General features: G+C 51.0%; 1 protein-coding gene across 4 annotated transcripts in view; it reads left to right on the forward strand.

Annotated features, from left to right (window-relative positions):
* Positions 1 to 7,251, forward strand: part of Ctdspl (CTD small phosphatase like) — a 115,005-nt gene extending 107,754 nt beyond the window's left edge. For all 4 annotated transcript variants that reach the window (XM_035444042.1, XM_035444041.1, XM_027415346.2 and 1 more), the window contains 2 exons: positions 1,779 to 1,964; positions 3,588 to 7,251. In XM_035444042.1, the coding sequence (XP_035299933.1) occupies positions 1,779 to 1,964; positions 3,588 to 3,713 (312 nt within the window). In that variant the 3' untranslated portion in view covers positions 3,714 to 7,251. The remainder of the gene's footprint in view (positions 1 to 1,778; positions 1,965 to 3,587) is intronic.
* The last annotated feature ends 6,610 nt before the right edge of the window (positions 7,252 to 13,861 follow it).

Below are 13,861 nucleotides of genomic sequence, written 5' to 3' on the forward strand. Positions count from 1 at the left end.
TAGCCCCAGTTCCAGGGGATCCAGTGCCCTCTCCCAGGCCCTGTGGACACTGCCCACATATGGTGCACATACATACATACATACATACATACATACATACATACATACATACATGCAAACAAAACACTCATTCAGGCAAAATAAAAGCAGTTTTTAAGGATGATTGCCACCCCTGGACCATCTTTTTCCATCCAGGTCAATCCTTTGTAGACTGCTTGCAAACCCTTAGCCAATTTCACCCAAACAGCTCTCTGAGCTGCTTGATCAGTAGGAGATGCAGCTGCTGCTGGGCTCTGCCTCCATCAGGATGTCCTTGGAGTGGAAAGGACTTTCCCACGGACCCAGCTGCAGTCCGTCTAGTGTGGCCTTCGTGAGTCAGCCTCAGGTGTTCGCTCCCTCCCTGGAAGGGTTGCCACCCCGGGGATTCCTGGCTGTGGGCCTCACGTGGGCCTTGCTGCTGAGTCAAGGCAGTGACAGAATGTGCTGTGTGCTGTGAGTACTTGCTCCAAAGACAGTAGGTGAACGGTGGGGACTTTGAAGCAGGGCAGTGACAGATGTGCCCTGTGCCCTCTGGTGGCCACTGTGACAGCTGCCAAGGAAATAAACGGGCTGGGAGGGGAGGGCCAGCAGGAAATAGGAGCCTCCCAGGCCAGGAGACCTGGTCCAGGAAGATACATTAGAATTGAAGAAACGAAGCTGGGAGATGAACTGGCAGGAAACTCTGATGGATTCGATGGGAGAGACCTGTGGGAATGCTGGGTTTCCAATAGACGCCGAGCGGAAAATACCAGTCCTGAAATACTTCCGATTATCCAATCCTCCTCTTAAAAGTGGTCTAAGAGGCTGATGAGGTGGCTCAGTGGGTCAAGCCACCTGCTGCGCAAGCCTGGCTATCCAAGTTCGATCCCTGGAGCACTCACGTCAAGGTGGGAGGTCGGAGTTGGCCTCCGACCTCCGAGTGTACATACACAACAGCAGTAACAATTTTAAAGGAAAACAGTAAGTCTGAGAAACTGGGAAGACGGCTTAGCGGGTAAAATGTTGCACAAGCTTCACTAGAATCCATGCAGAACCAGGTGTGGCAGCCAGTGTGCCCCTACAGGTCCAGCACTGGGGGGACAGAGACAGGGGATCACTGGAGCTCACTGGCCAGCCAGTCTGGCTGAATCAGGAGCTGCCGGTGTAGGGAGAGAACCTGACTCAAGAAAAATAAGGTGGAGAGCAATAGAAAAGGACCATCGATGGCGACCTCGCATATGTCCGTGCACACATGTACACACATACGAACCAAAACAAACCTAATCCTAGGTAGTTTCTTACAGGGCCACAGATCTGCAGCTTTTTAATTCTGCCCACTTTCTGAACTACTCAGAAGAGTGGGCCTTTCCCTCCCTCTTTCTTCCTCCTTCCTCTTTCCTATTTCCATAACACTTTTGGCCCTTTTCTTCTCTCTGAAGCTCCCACACCCTCACCCCTACCCACCATTCAGCTGCCTCCCTCCATGTGGCTTTTTTTTTTTTTTTAACCTTATTTTCTCCAGTCTCCTCTGGACAACTGCCAAAATGTACAGCTTGCCAGACCTGGGATTTTTCTTTCCAAATCTAATAAAACACAACAAGACAAAAAGTCAGAGCCTGATGTCATGACTCATGCCTGTGATCTCAGCACACGGGAGACTGTGGCCCAGGAGGAACCCCCATGCCCCCGCCCTCAAAGGGGACTGTGTATCTGGGTGGCTCTTCCAGCTGCCTGACCTTCACTGGGACTCTCCATTGCAGTACGCAGACCCTGTGGCCGACCTCCTGGACCGCTGGGGCGTGTTCCGGGCCCGACTCTTCAGGGAATCCTGTGTTTTCCATCGTGGGAACTACGTGAAGGACCTGAGCCGCCTGGGACGGGAGCTGAGCAAAGTGATCATCGTGGACAATTCTCCTGCCTCCTACATCTTCCATCCGGAGAATGCAGTAAGTAGTCCCAAAGTATGAGCTTGGGATGCTGTCTGACTCTGGCCTGCCACTCGGGAACCACTCCTGAACACCTGCACAAAGGGGGAGCTCTGGGGTCTTTGGTTTTTTTGAGACAGGGTTTCTCTGTATAGCCCAGGCTGTCCTAGAACTTGTTCTGTAGACCAGGCTGGCCTCAAACTCAGAAGTCCACCTGTCTCTTCCTCCCGAGTGCTGGGATTAAAAGTGTGCACCACCACTACTCAGCCTTACATCCCCCTTTTAAGTTTAGAATTCTATAGCTCTGCTCATTATAAGGGGGAAAAAAGTATATTTGGTTAAAATGTAAAAGCAGTCAGACTGTCTTACAGTTAAATATGTTCCTGTTGCCACGTATAGTGGTGCACGCCTTTGATCCCGGCACTCCGAAAGCAGATGATCTCTGTGAGTTTGAGGCCATCTTAGCCCACATAAAGAGTTTCAGGCTAGCCAGGACTACATAAGGAGACCCTTTGAATAAGTAAATAGGTTCATATTAATAAGTCAGTCAAATTCCACCTAATGTACTGGGCAGTTGCTCCAGCAGAGAGGGACATGTCCACTGCTGTCCTAGGTCCCCTCCACACACCACACAGACATTTCTCATATTAGCTGCTGTACACACGGTTCATGTACACTCGTCATCTTGACGAGTTCTCTTGGATTTGAATTAGGTCAGGATCTAATGCATTGCTTCATTTAACGGGTCTCTGGTCTGAACATCTCCCCATGTTTCTTCTCTATCATTTATTCCTAGAAAGTTTGCTGATTTGTCTTGCAGGAACTTTCTTTTTTTTCTTTTCTTTTTTTTTGTTTGTTTGTTTGTTTGTTTTTGTTTTTCGAGACAGGGTTTCTCTGTGTAGCTTTGGAGCTTGTCCTGGCACTCGCTCTGGAGACCAGGCTGGCCTCAAACGCACAGAGATCTGCCTGCATCTGCCTCCCGAGTGCTGGAATTAAAGGTGTGCGCCACCAACGCCTGGCTAATAGTTTTATTTTTAATCACCTGGTTGCCTGTGTGAGAGAAAACACGCACATGAGTAGGGAACCTGTGGAGGCCAGAAGACGGCATCAAATCCCCTGGAGCTGGTGTTGCAGGAGGATGTGAGCTGCCTGAAGTGGGTGTTGGGAACTGAACTCAGGTTCTCTGCAAGAGAGCAGTACATGGGCACCTGGTGGTGGCGCACGCCTTTAATCCCGGCACTTGGGAGGTAGAGGCAGGCGCATCTCTGAGAGTTTGAGGCCAGCCTGGTCTCCAGTATGGTCTGGACAGGTGTGTCTGGCTTGGGCTCTGTACTGGCAGGTAACCTCTGAGAGGTATCAAGGGCTGTGACTGGCAGTGGGCCAGTTCAGTGCCATAAAAAGACCTTTGGAAACGGGCAAGGAGTGGCCATTGTTTCTTCAGCAGGAAAGCTAAAGAGGGCAAACTGACACACACTGGGAACCCTCTGGCTCACTGAGCTGTCTCCTACACCTGTGTCAGCCTGCTTCAGCTCTGGCACTAACTCTGAGCTAACTGTGCTTGGTACTGGGGAGCAAACAAAAGGACAAGGGGACAGTGTCACTCTTGGGTCCTGTTCTGCTGCCTCCTGACACTCTGTCTTACAGGTGCCTGTGCAGTCCTGGTTTGATGACATGACGGACACGGAGCTGCTGGACCTCATCCCGTTCTTCGAGGGCCTGAGCAGGGAGGACGATGTATACAGCATGCTGCACAGACTCTGCAGCAGGTAGCCCCAGCCTCGGGGTCTTGGGGGCCTCGGCCGTCCCCACCTGTGCACTCCGGAGCCCCTGACTCAAGGGACCCTCCCAGCCTCAGCTCCTTGAGAGCAGCCTGAGAAGACTCCGTGCTCTGGGCCACAGGGTGAATGTCGCCATGCCTACCTGTTTTGTTTTGTTTTGTTTTTAAAGAACAGAAGCAACTATTTTAAAGAAAAAAAAAAACTCTTTTAATAGATTTCATAAAAGGACGTGCATTTTACCAGATTCGATTTTCTTAAAACATACCAAAAAGGAAAAAAAAAAAAAAACCTTGGTATCTTTCAGATGTCCTTTCAACTGTCCTCCCTCTAAGAGACAGCCTCTCCTCTTTGTCCCCGGTTTGGAGCAGCTGGCCCAACCCAGAATCTCCTTCCTACAGGATGAAGTGCCTTTTTGAATGTTATTTTAAGCTGAGAGTTAATTTTTGTATACAACCTATTTCCAGACATCTTTTAGTCTTTTACTGTCTTAGATACCCTAAGACGACAAATAGGACAATTTCTAGAACCTGGTAGCCTGTGTGTTGTGGGGTGAGGGTATGGACAGGGCGGAAGCGGGCCACAGGAGCCTGCCTCCCAACAGGTGCAACTGTGTGTCAGCCTGTGGCATGCGCAGGGTCCCACTCCCTCTGACTGGGGTTTTCTCCTGATTGTCACTGTCCCCACTCGTTTCTGGCCAACCCAGAATGTACCTGCCAATGGCCTGATGCTTTATGAAACATCCAATTCCTTTATTATGATTTCTGATGTTGATAAAGTTTGTCCTAAGATTGCGTTTCCCCTCGAACGGTGACATGAACGGTGACGTTACGTCACTCTGCTTTCCTACAACTGTCACGCCTGTCCACTGTTTTTCTGTTGCCACGGTTTGAGGAGAATAGTTACAGAAAACCCTAAAACCCTTGGATTGTCCAGTCTGTCCTTTGGGAAGCTGGGTACAAGTGGAGCTGTTGAGGACTTTGCTGCTACTGCAATGCCACCAAATGGAACTGACCAGCGGCTGCTACACTGTTTTTTGCCACCGTGCCTATGTTCAGAATACGCTCACCGCTAAACTGCAGACTTGGACAGGGTCAGAAACAGGTGTCCCGCCCCATCGAGCCCGGCACCAACTGTCTCCCTTCCTTGGCCCTGGCCACCAAGAATGCTGAAGGGCACAAAGGTTTTTTAAAAACGAAAAATAAACAAAGGGCCAGAGCACCGCTCAGGTGTGGCATTCCCTTCTCACCGCAGTCAACACCAGAGCCTGTGGCAGAGCTCTCCAGTCTCGCTTGAGAACCCGTGGCCTCAACCAGCCCAACACCACTCTGGTGTGGCCCGAGTTCATCTCAGCCTCTTTGGAAGCACAGCCTCTTCCAGCCAAGGGTTAGAGAAGCCTGTCTAGATGGGAGACTCACTGCTCCAAACCGGGGAGAAGGGCTCCTCCCTGGAGCCCGGCTGGGGGCCTCTTTCCTGGGGTTCCCAGTTTGGTGTTTAGCAGTGCTGTGTTTCGTCCTAAGAATGAAGAGAGTCCTTTTGTGTCAGCACCATTGCCTTAGTCCTCTGTGGGTTGGGCCTCAGCCGGATTTCTGCTGGGAGTTGTTGGCACTAACAAGACTCAAAAATCAGGGGTCAAACTTAAAAAAGAAAAAAAAATTTTTTTCTTTCACAAAATAAATGAAGCCAGCTACTACCTGGCCTATCTTCCCACAGTGCTTTGGTCTGGGAAACCACTGTGCATTCAGAACAGACGTAGGCAGGGATCATCAGATCTCCTGACTTTCTGAGTGTTCCAAACCCAGTAATCCCTGTGCCAATCACAGTAGAAACTGCCCCTTTGCTAAGCATGGCCACAGATAGCAACAGTCACATGGCAGATCCGCATACGCCATAAACCCTCATGGAAACCAGTCATTAGCCAATCCCGCTGCCTTAAGTGTCTTGGGTGTTGCAGTGTCTGCTGTGTGTTGATTCCCACACAGAACAAGGCCTGGATGAGAACCTCAGATCATCGCCTGTGCCTCTTGCTCTGCCAGTGTCTCGGGCCTTATTTGGAAAGGGGGACAGAATGGACTGAAATTCCAGAATATTTCAGAGGAAGGGAGCCTAGAAATAGTGCTTCGCTTCAGATGTGTTCGAGGCTGACCTTGACCTCAGAGTTCTGGAGCTGCATGTGTTTGTGCTCTCGGAGCACAGCTTCCAGGTGGGGAGCCTGTTCTTGCCACCACAAACTTGGAATGTCTCGGGTGGGCAGCAGGACCTCTGAGGGTTCTGAAATCCACACCTTATTTGACCAAACTCCAAAATGCCAATTTTTCTTTCTTTAAAAAAAAAAAAAAGTCTGCTTTATGTACATAATTGCAAAAAAAAATCTATATTTTTTAATCAGTTACTTGTAAATGAAGCAATAGAATTCTAACAAGGCCAAGAAAGGAGACGAGTGTGTGAGGTTTATTTTCTTAAGGTGAATACGGGTATTGCTTTTATTTTAGTTTGTTAAAGTGTGGGCTTGAAAACTTAGCAGCCACTTCTGTGTGCCATATTTCTTCCCACCTTACCAAAACACTCCATCTCCTTAGCCAAAAGAAACATCTGACCTCCTGCGTCCTGTGGTCCCCTGGGCTCCACGTCAGGACCACCGTCCTAGACAAGTGCTTTTGACGTGAAGGTCTGCAACAGGACGGCTTGGAACCGTGGGCTCCAGCCTACACTGTTTGCATGACCTCGAGTGCGACTTCCTGGGCACCCCGACCCTGGTGATGTTAGTGCTCCGTCTTCCATTTGCTCTGGAACCCTTCATGTTGGTCTGTGGCTTCCTGCACTAGCTGTTTGTAGACAATGTGTTTGTGTCCTAATAACACCGCCTGTCACCAATGGCAGTTGACAGGGATCCCTTTGAGACGGTGCAGTGTGGATGAGATTGGGGGACATGAGGATGTCCACATGACACTAGCGCGTCGTGGTTACAGCATGTGAAGCTGGGTACGAAATGAAACCTGTAAGTGTGTATAGCCTGGTGGCTTTTTATAGCCCTGCTTTTCTAAAAAAATAAAAATAAAATCGGCTTTCTAATAAAATCTAGAAACACACAGCCCTGTTGGTCAAACACTCGTGACGTTTGTGCCTCTGCTTCTAATGGTGCTGTGCTGGACAGCTGGCATGCCAGGGGTTGAGAAGAGCAGGTGACGGCGTACTGTGCACACAGTTTCCTGCGGATGGCCTCCTGTGCCCGAGCACAGTTCCCTGTGCAAACTTGCTGGCTGCCTCTGCTCCTGTCTTACTCTCAATCCGACCATGTCCTATCCCTGGAGCTACCCTGAGGACGGGTACCCAGCAGTGGTGATATTGGTGTTGGGGAAGTCTTGTTTTTCTGCTGGGTGTTTGAATGTGATAATCCCGCGCTGCTTGGGAAATACTACATGTGGGATGTGCACGTTTCTGGGGGCAATATTGTCGATCAGTGACTTCCCTCTTGCCAAAAATAAACTCATGAAGCTGCACTGTTTTGTGGTTGGCCTGCTTCTCCAGATGTACAGCCTGTTGTGGTGGTTTTATTCTTATCAATATTGTTGTTGTTGTTGTTGTTGCTGCTGTTGTTTCCTTCCTCTATATACCACACCCTCCTGCTGACTGGGCCTTGAGCTTGTTCCAACTTCTGCAGAGCAGGGTAGATGGGAGCAGGACTCAGAGCCAGAGTTCTTGTCCCCTGCCTGGGGTAAGCTAGAAAACCATCCCACCCAAATTGCACATAATTTGAAAAGAGACAACTACTGGACCCTCTGGCCCTCTTTCCCCATAAATCTCATCCTGTGGGTGTCAGGGGAACCCCAGCCCTACCAGCAGGAATTCATGGGGCATGGAGCGGTCCTGGGTGCCTGCTCTTCACAGCAGAACTGCCCAGCAGAGAGCAGTCACTTACTTAACCCTGGTTCTGACTCCTAGCCTGCCCCTGTCCTGTCTTTGCTCCCTAGTCGTCTCTGCTCTCACTTCTTCTGCTGTCTTACACCACACACACACAAGCTCATGGCAGCCCCTGGCTGAGGCAGCCTAATGAGTGCCTAGGCAGGTGGAAAGGAGACAGACGGTCATCAGGAAGACACTTAACCGGGACTTGGGCTCCCTGAAATGTGCCCTGCCTGGTCTTTTCTAGTTATGACAAGAATGGGAAGGAGAGAGCAGAGGTAGGAACGTTGGCTCAGCGGTTAAGAGCACTGTTGCTCTTGCGGAGGAAGGACCGGTTCCCAGCCCCCTTATCAGGTGGTTCACAGCCTGCAACTCTAGTTCCAGGGGATCCACTGCCCTCTTCTGGTCTCTGTGGGTACCAGGCACATACATGATGCACAGATAGATATAGACAGATAAATGCATTCACACATACAGATAAAATAAAAATCGGTGATTTTTTTTTTGTAAACCTTTGGCTGGGTGAAGTGAATGGGAACCCATGTCACCTACCAGGAGCAGAGCCCATGCGTCCACTCTCCTGCATCAAGGGTGGGACTGTGTTCTGCTCCAAGCTGTCTTAGCTGTGTCCTAAGGGACACACTCCCCTCACCACTATGAGCAGAGTAGTGATGAGGCAGCTTGCACTTTCAGGGCCCATGATTCCCCTGTCCTGGGTACCTTAGAGTCCCTGACACCCACGGGACATGACTCCCAGATAGCAGCTGCCTTGGGGACTTAGTCACTTCTATTTCCTTGTCCTGCAGCTAGATTTGAGGCCACAGAAGGTCCAGGGATCAGAGTAGAAGGGACAAGAATCAGGGTGCCTCCAAGCACTCCAAGTTGTCAGCAGAACCAGTCAGGTGACTCCCCCACGCCTCCATCCTCCCCTGCAGGGAGGGACATACAGGGAGATTCCACACCAGCCCCCACACCAGACTAGGCAGAGAGCACCTGAGGGGTGGAGCCTGCCCTTGCCATACTCCCTCACCTAGGTCAATATTGACATGGGGAAGGTAGGGCCCTGGGAGATAAGCTGGCAAGAACATAGAAACCCCAAATCCCTGGAAACATACAGGTTGGGGTTATGGGGCTCCCTGGGCCAGAAGTCAGTGAGTGGGATGAGGAACTTACCAGATAGTGCAGCCAGGCAAGCCCAGCCCAGTCAGACCCCAAACTAACAGCTAAGGATTAGGATGGGTATGTCCACAGGGCAGGGGTGGGTGATAGCCAAACCAAGAGAGTGGATCAGAACCCCTTTCTCACTCTAGGGAAGGAGAAAGGGAGAGAGTAGGTACCCTGTCCCGCAATATTGAAGTAGCTGAACCTACCCCGTGTCTCAGTCTCTCTGCCATAGGTGTAATGGCCACAAGGAGATGACCCAAACCACACACCATGAGTCAAGTCTTAGTCGGCCTGTCATGTCTCCAGGCTCTGTAACCACAGGTCACGGGGTGGGGCATGGGCATGGGCATGTCTGGGGTTGGGTGGTTTTGCCCAGGCAGTGACTGTCATCTGGGTCCTAGGAACACAGAAAATTTTGAGAAGTGCTTTTGGAGGAGCCTTGTGTCTACCATTAAGCTGCTGGGACTGGATTATCCTGAGGTACCTAAGCTCAGTCACCAGGGGGCGCCAGAGTAAGGGCAGCGAACAACTGTGAAGAAAATTCCATGCCCAGATTCTTCCATAGAGCCACACTTGCTTACAGACACACACACACACACACACACACACACACACACACACACCATACCCCATGGGACCCGACACAAGCCACAGCAATGCACGATCTGAGTAACTTCGGTGCATCAGCCACCACCTTAGAAGACAGCACTGACAGGGCCTTGACCTCAAGGGGCCCACATTGCACCTGGAGAAGGGCCCAACCAGCTGGGTTCCAGTGGAGGGCAAGAAGCAGGAAGCAAGGAAGGGCTAGGGCAGGAGCTGCCTCCCTGTGGACCGCGGTGTTTGAGCTAAGATCTAGATTCAGAAGAGGGGCAGAGAAGGGCCTGGGCAGGCGGACCCTGGGGAAGGGACATCAGGCACAGGAGTGGTATGAGGACATGGAGGGCGGAATGTGCTGGGTCCCTTCAAGCTACAGAAAGCCCCAAGAGTGAGGCACAGCTAAAAATCGTGAACAATGGAGGGAGTGGCCAGACACGCAGCTGCAGGGAGGCCCAGGTAACGGGGCCTCACTCATCAGCCGCTTGGGGACACGGGAAGAGGTGGAGAGGAGATGCCTCCCTGTACTGGTCAAGATCTTAGGGACAGAAGGTAAGATGGGGGAGGAGGCCATGGGAGAGTTGTTTAAAGAGTTTTATAGAGTGTTAGTTCCAGGTGCACGTGTGTGCGCGCGCGTGTGTGTGTGTGTGTGCGTGTGCGTGTGTGTGCGTGTGTGCGTGTGCGTGTGTGTGCGCGCGCGCGTGTGCGTGTGCGCGTGTGTGTGTGCGTGTGTGTGCGCGTGTGTGGCGTGTGCGTGTGTGTGTGCGCGCGCGCGTGTGTATGTGCGTATGTGTGTGTGTGGTGCGTGCGTGCGTGCGTGCGTGCGTGCGTGCGTGCGTGTGTGTGTGTGTGTTTGGGGGAAGGGGACAGTGGCATGTGCACAGGCACAGTTGCCCTTGTGGAGCCCAGCGGCTGATGCCCAGACGGCCTCCTCAGTCATGTCTCCACAGGTGTGCTCGGCCTTTCCATGGATGCTGGGAATCCAGACTCACTTCCCCAGGTTTGTGCTGTACCACCGGGCAATCTCCTCCGCCACATAAAGGGGGAGGCAGAGATATGTGTGGATGGTGGTAACGGCCAGGGGTCCCCATGCCTCAGAAATATACACTAAAAAAAAATCTCAGGACTCAAGAGGCAGAGGCTGGCGGATCTCTGTGAGTTCAAGGCCAGCCTGGTTGACATAGTGAGACTCTGTTTCAAAAATAAACAATAACAAATCGGTAGAGTGGTAAATATTTTTGTTTTGTTGTATGAGATGGGATCCTGGGTGGCCCACACTGGCCTGGGACTTGCAATCCTCCTGCCTCCACCTCCCAGTGCTGTGATTATGGGTAAGTGCCTCTATGACCTAGGATGCTTTAAAAATTTAAAAATAATAATAAAAAATGTAATGCAAAATGTTGTTTAAGATTTCATTCACATATATAATGTATTTCGATAATATTCGGCCCCTACTCATCCACCTAACTCCTCCCGAGTCCAATAGAATGACAGACTTGAAGTACTCAGTTATGTTTGTGTATCTACAGGTCTCACACCTCTGGACTTCATCAGCTTGAATAAAAAGACCTGAGAGAAGGCTATGATCACTAAACATATTTAGACTGCTTTTCTTGACCGTCCCCTGGATGTGACAATTGAGTACCGTGTGACACCGTTTTAGTATTAACAGTGACCGAGATAAGATTGAAAGAATAGGGAGGGGCGTGAGGGTTGCAGGCAAATATGAGCTCATCATCTTGTGTGAGGCTAAAGCAGCCTTTGGTTCTGATATCCATGGGAGCGTCTTTAACCTTACAGACATCAAGGCATGGTTATATTTTACCATAACCTTTAAAACTATGGGAGGGGGGCTTGAAAGCAGTCATACTGGCACTCCTGTAACCAGAGCATTCTGAGGCTGAAGCAGGCTTGCCACAAGTATGCAGCAGGTACTTCTTTGGACGGCCAACTCTCAAATAATGACACGGGACTTCTTATTAATTGTGAAAGCTTGGCCTTAGCTTAGACTTGCTCCCAACCAGCTCTTATAACTTAAATTAACCCATTTATATTAACCTAAGTTCTGACACAACTCATTACCTCTCCTCTGTACTGTCCATCCAAACCCTTCCTCATCTGACTGGCAAAATTCATCTCTCTCCTTCCCAGAGTTCTTATCTCTTCCCAGAAGTCCCGCCTATCCTCTCCCGCATAGCTATTGGGCATTCAGCTCTTCTTTAAAATCAGTCAGCAGGTGACATCTTCACAGCGTACAAGATTATCCCACAGCACAAGTGTGAGACCAAACTAGGCTATCGAAGGAGAACCTGTCTCAGAAAAAAAGAAGGAAGGAGGGAGGGCAGGGAGGGAGGGAGGAAGACAGGAAGGGAGGAAGACAGGAAGGGAGGAAGGAAGGAAGGAAAGGGGGTGAGAGGGAGGAAGGAAGGGAACAAGCCAGGTATAGTGGTGAAGCCTGTGATCATAGCATTTGGGTGATGGAAGGAGGAGGGTCAGGAAGTAGTTCAGGGTCATCCTCAGCTACATAGTGAGTTCAAGGCCAGCCTGGGGGTAAATGGAACCCCAGTTTAGAAAAAAAATGAAACAAAAAGGGACGGCAAGACAGCTGAGTGAATGGGTAGAGATGCTTATGGTGGAGCCTAATAGCTTGTGTTTGATCCATTGGAGCCTACACAGTAAAAGGAAGAGACTGCCTCCACACGTTACACATGCATGTCACACACACACACATGCACACACATGCACACACGCACATACATGCACACACATGCACTCATGCACACACATGCACTCATGCACACACACACACATGCACACACACACACACATGCACACACATGCACTCATGCACACACACATGCACACACACACATACATGCACACACGCACACATGAACACACACATGCACACACGCACATACATGCACACATGCACACACACATGCACACACACACACATGCACACACATGCACTCATGCACACACACACACACACACACACACACACACACATACATGCACACCATAATAAAGAACAAATCAAAGTCCCACTGGCTGCTGTGTGAGTGGAAACATGCAGGGCCTGGGAGGCCGTGACACACAAGAGTGTGATTCGTGTCACCGACTGGTCAAAGCTGGCTCCCAGAGCAGGGCAGTGGCCAGGAAGCCATGTGACTACTGAGTCTAGGTCTGGGGACCAGGGATGAGAATGGGGGCAGGGTTGACACTAGGGGTCCCTCCCTGGGCTTTCAGCGTTGGGCCTGGAACTTGGGAGAAAAGTAGCAAATTGAGAGGAGCTGTGGCTTGAGCTGTGCCTGTGAACTTTTAGAGACTCCAGAAAGACACATGGAGACAGAGAGGAAGGGGAAGGCGGTGACAGACAGAACCAGCTGCCACTGGCAACATGGAAGTGTGGGAACAGAGACCAGCAGACTGGTGAGGAGGAAATAGGAAGGAGTGAGAACCCAGGACACAGAAGAAGTAGGGGCAGGCAACCAATGCACAGGTGGACCCAACCCGAGAAGACACGGGCGTGCTATGACTAGTGTGACTCAGACAAAGAACTCAGCAAGTACCTGGTGACACAGGTGCCCCTTCACGCACAGATCAAATATGCCCAGCATGGTGGCACACGTCTGTAATCCCAATACTCAGGAGGCTGAGGCAGGAGAATTGTGAGTCCCAGGACAGCTTGGGCTACACAGAGTGACCCTGTGAAGCCAATGAAGCAAAACAAAACTTGTACACACTAGCCACTGGGCACAGAGTGACCTGGAGTTCCTGGATTGTCCACTCTGGTGACATGGAGCTGTGTAGGTAAAGAGTTCACTCCAGAATGGGGTCTTTCGGACAAGTCAACAGGCTTTAGTCGTGTCTGGGGGGCGGGGAGGGGCTTGTGCTGGCTGGACCCTGTCTGGGACTAAGGCTGCTACCAGCAGAAGGTAGAGGGAGGCTGTGTCCTGGTCGTTTCTGGAGGGATCTGTTTCCAGCATCTCATATCCCACCATCAGAAGTCACAGAGGGGCAGCCAGGGCATGGAAGAGATTTCTCTGCTGCAGACTCCACCGGCCTCTCCCACGATGGGTATCAAGGCTCCCCGGGGAGAGCTCTGCTGGGCAGCCAGCCCGAGATGGGAGGTGGGGGAGTGGGAGATGCCAGGAGGCATCCCGGGCCATTTCCTTCACCTCCTAAAGTGACCTGGATATCTCAGATTCACCACAGTGGTCTGAACCCCTGGATTCAAAAGGACCCCTCTCCCCGCCACCCGGGGCGGGGTGGGGGGGCAGTTGCCCATCTGAGCTCCCAGGAATAGAAATCAGTATTTTCTCATCCCGGCTCAGGCCTCATTCCCTCACCTTCTCTGCCCACTGGTACCCACCAGGCCATGGGAAGGGGGCTGGCTCCCAGATGGCTTGGTCAATATTTATTGACTGACTAATTCTGAATACCCAGTTCATGCTGTACAGAGCACTGGGGTGT

Source organism: Cricetulus griseus, chromosome 4 (genome assembly GCF_003668045.3).
Source record: "Cricetulus griseus strain 17A/GY chromosome 4, alternate assembly CriGri-PICRH-1.0, whole genome shotgun sequence".
In the NCBI taxonomy this organism is placed as follows: domain Eukaryota; kingdom Metazoa; phylum Chordata; class Mammalia; order Rodentia; family Cricetidae; genus Cricetulus; species Cricetulus griseus.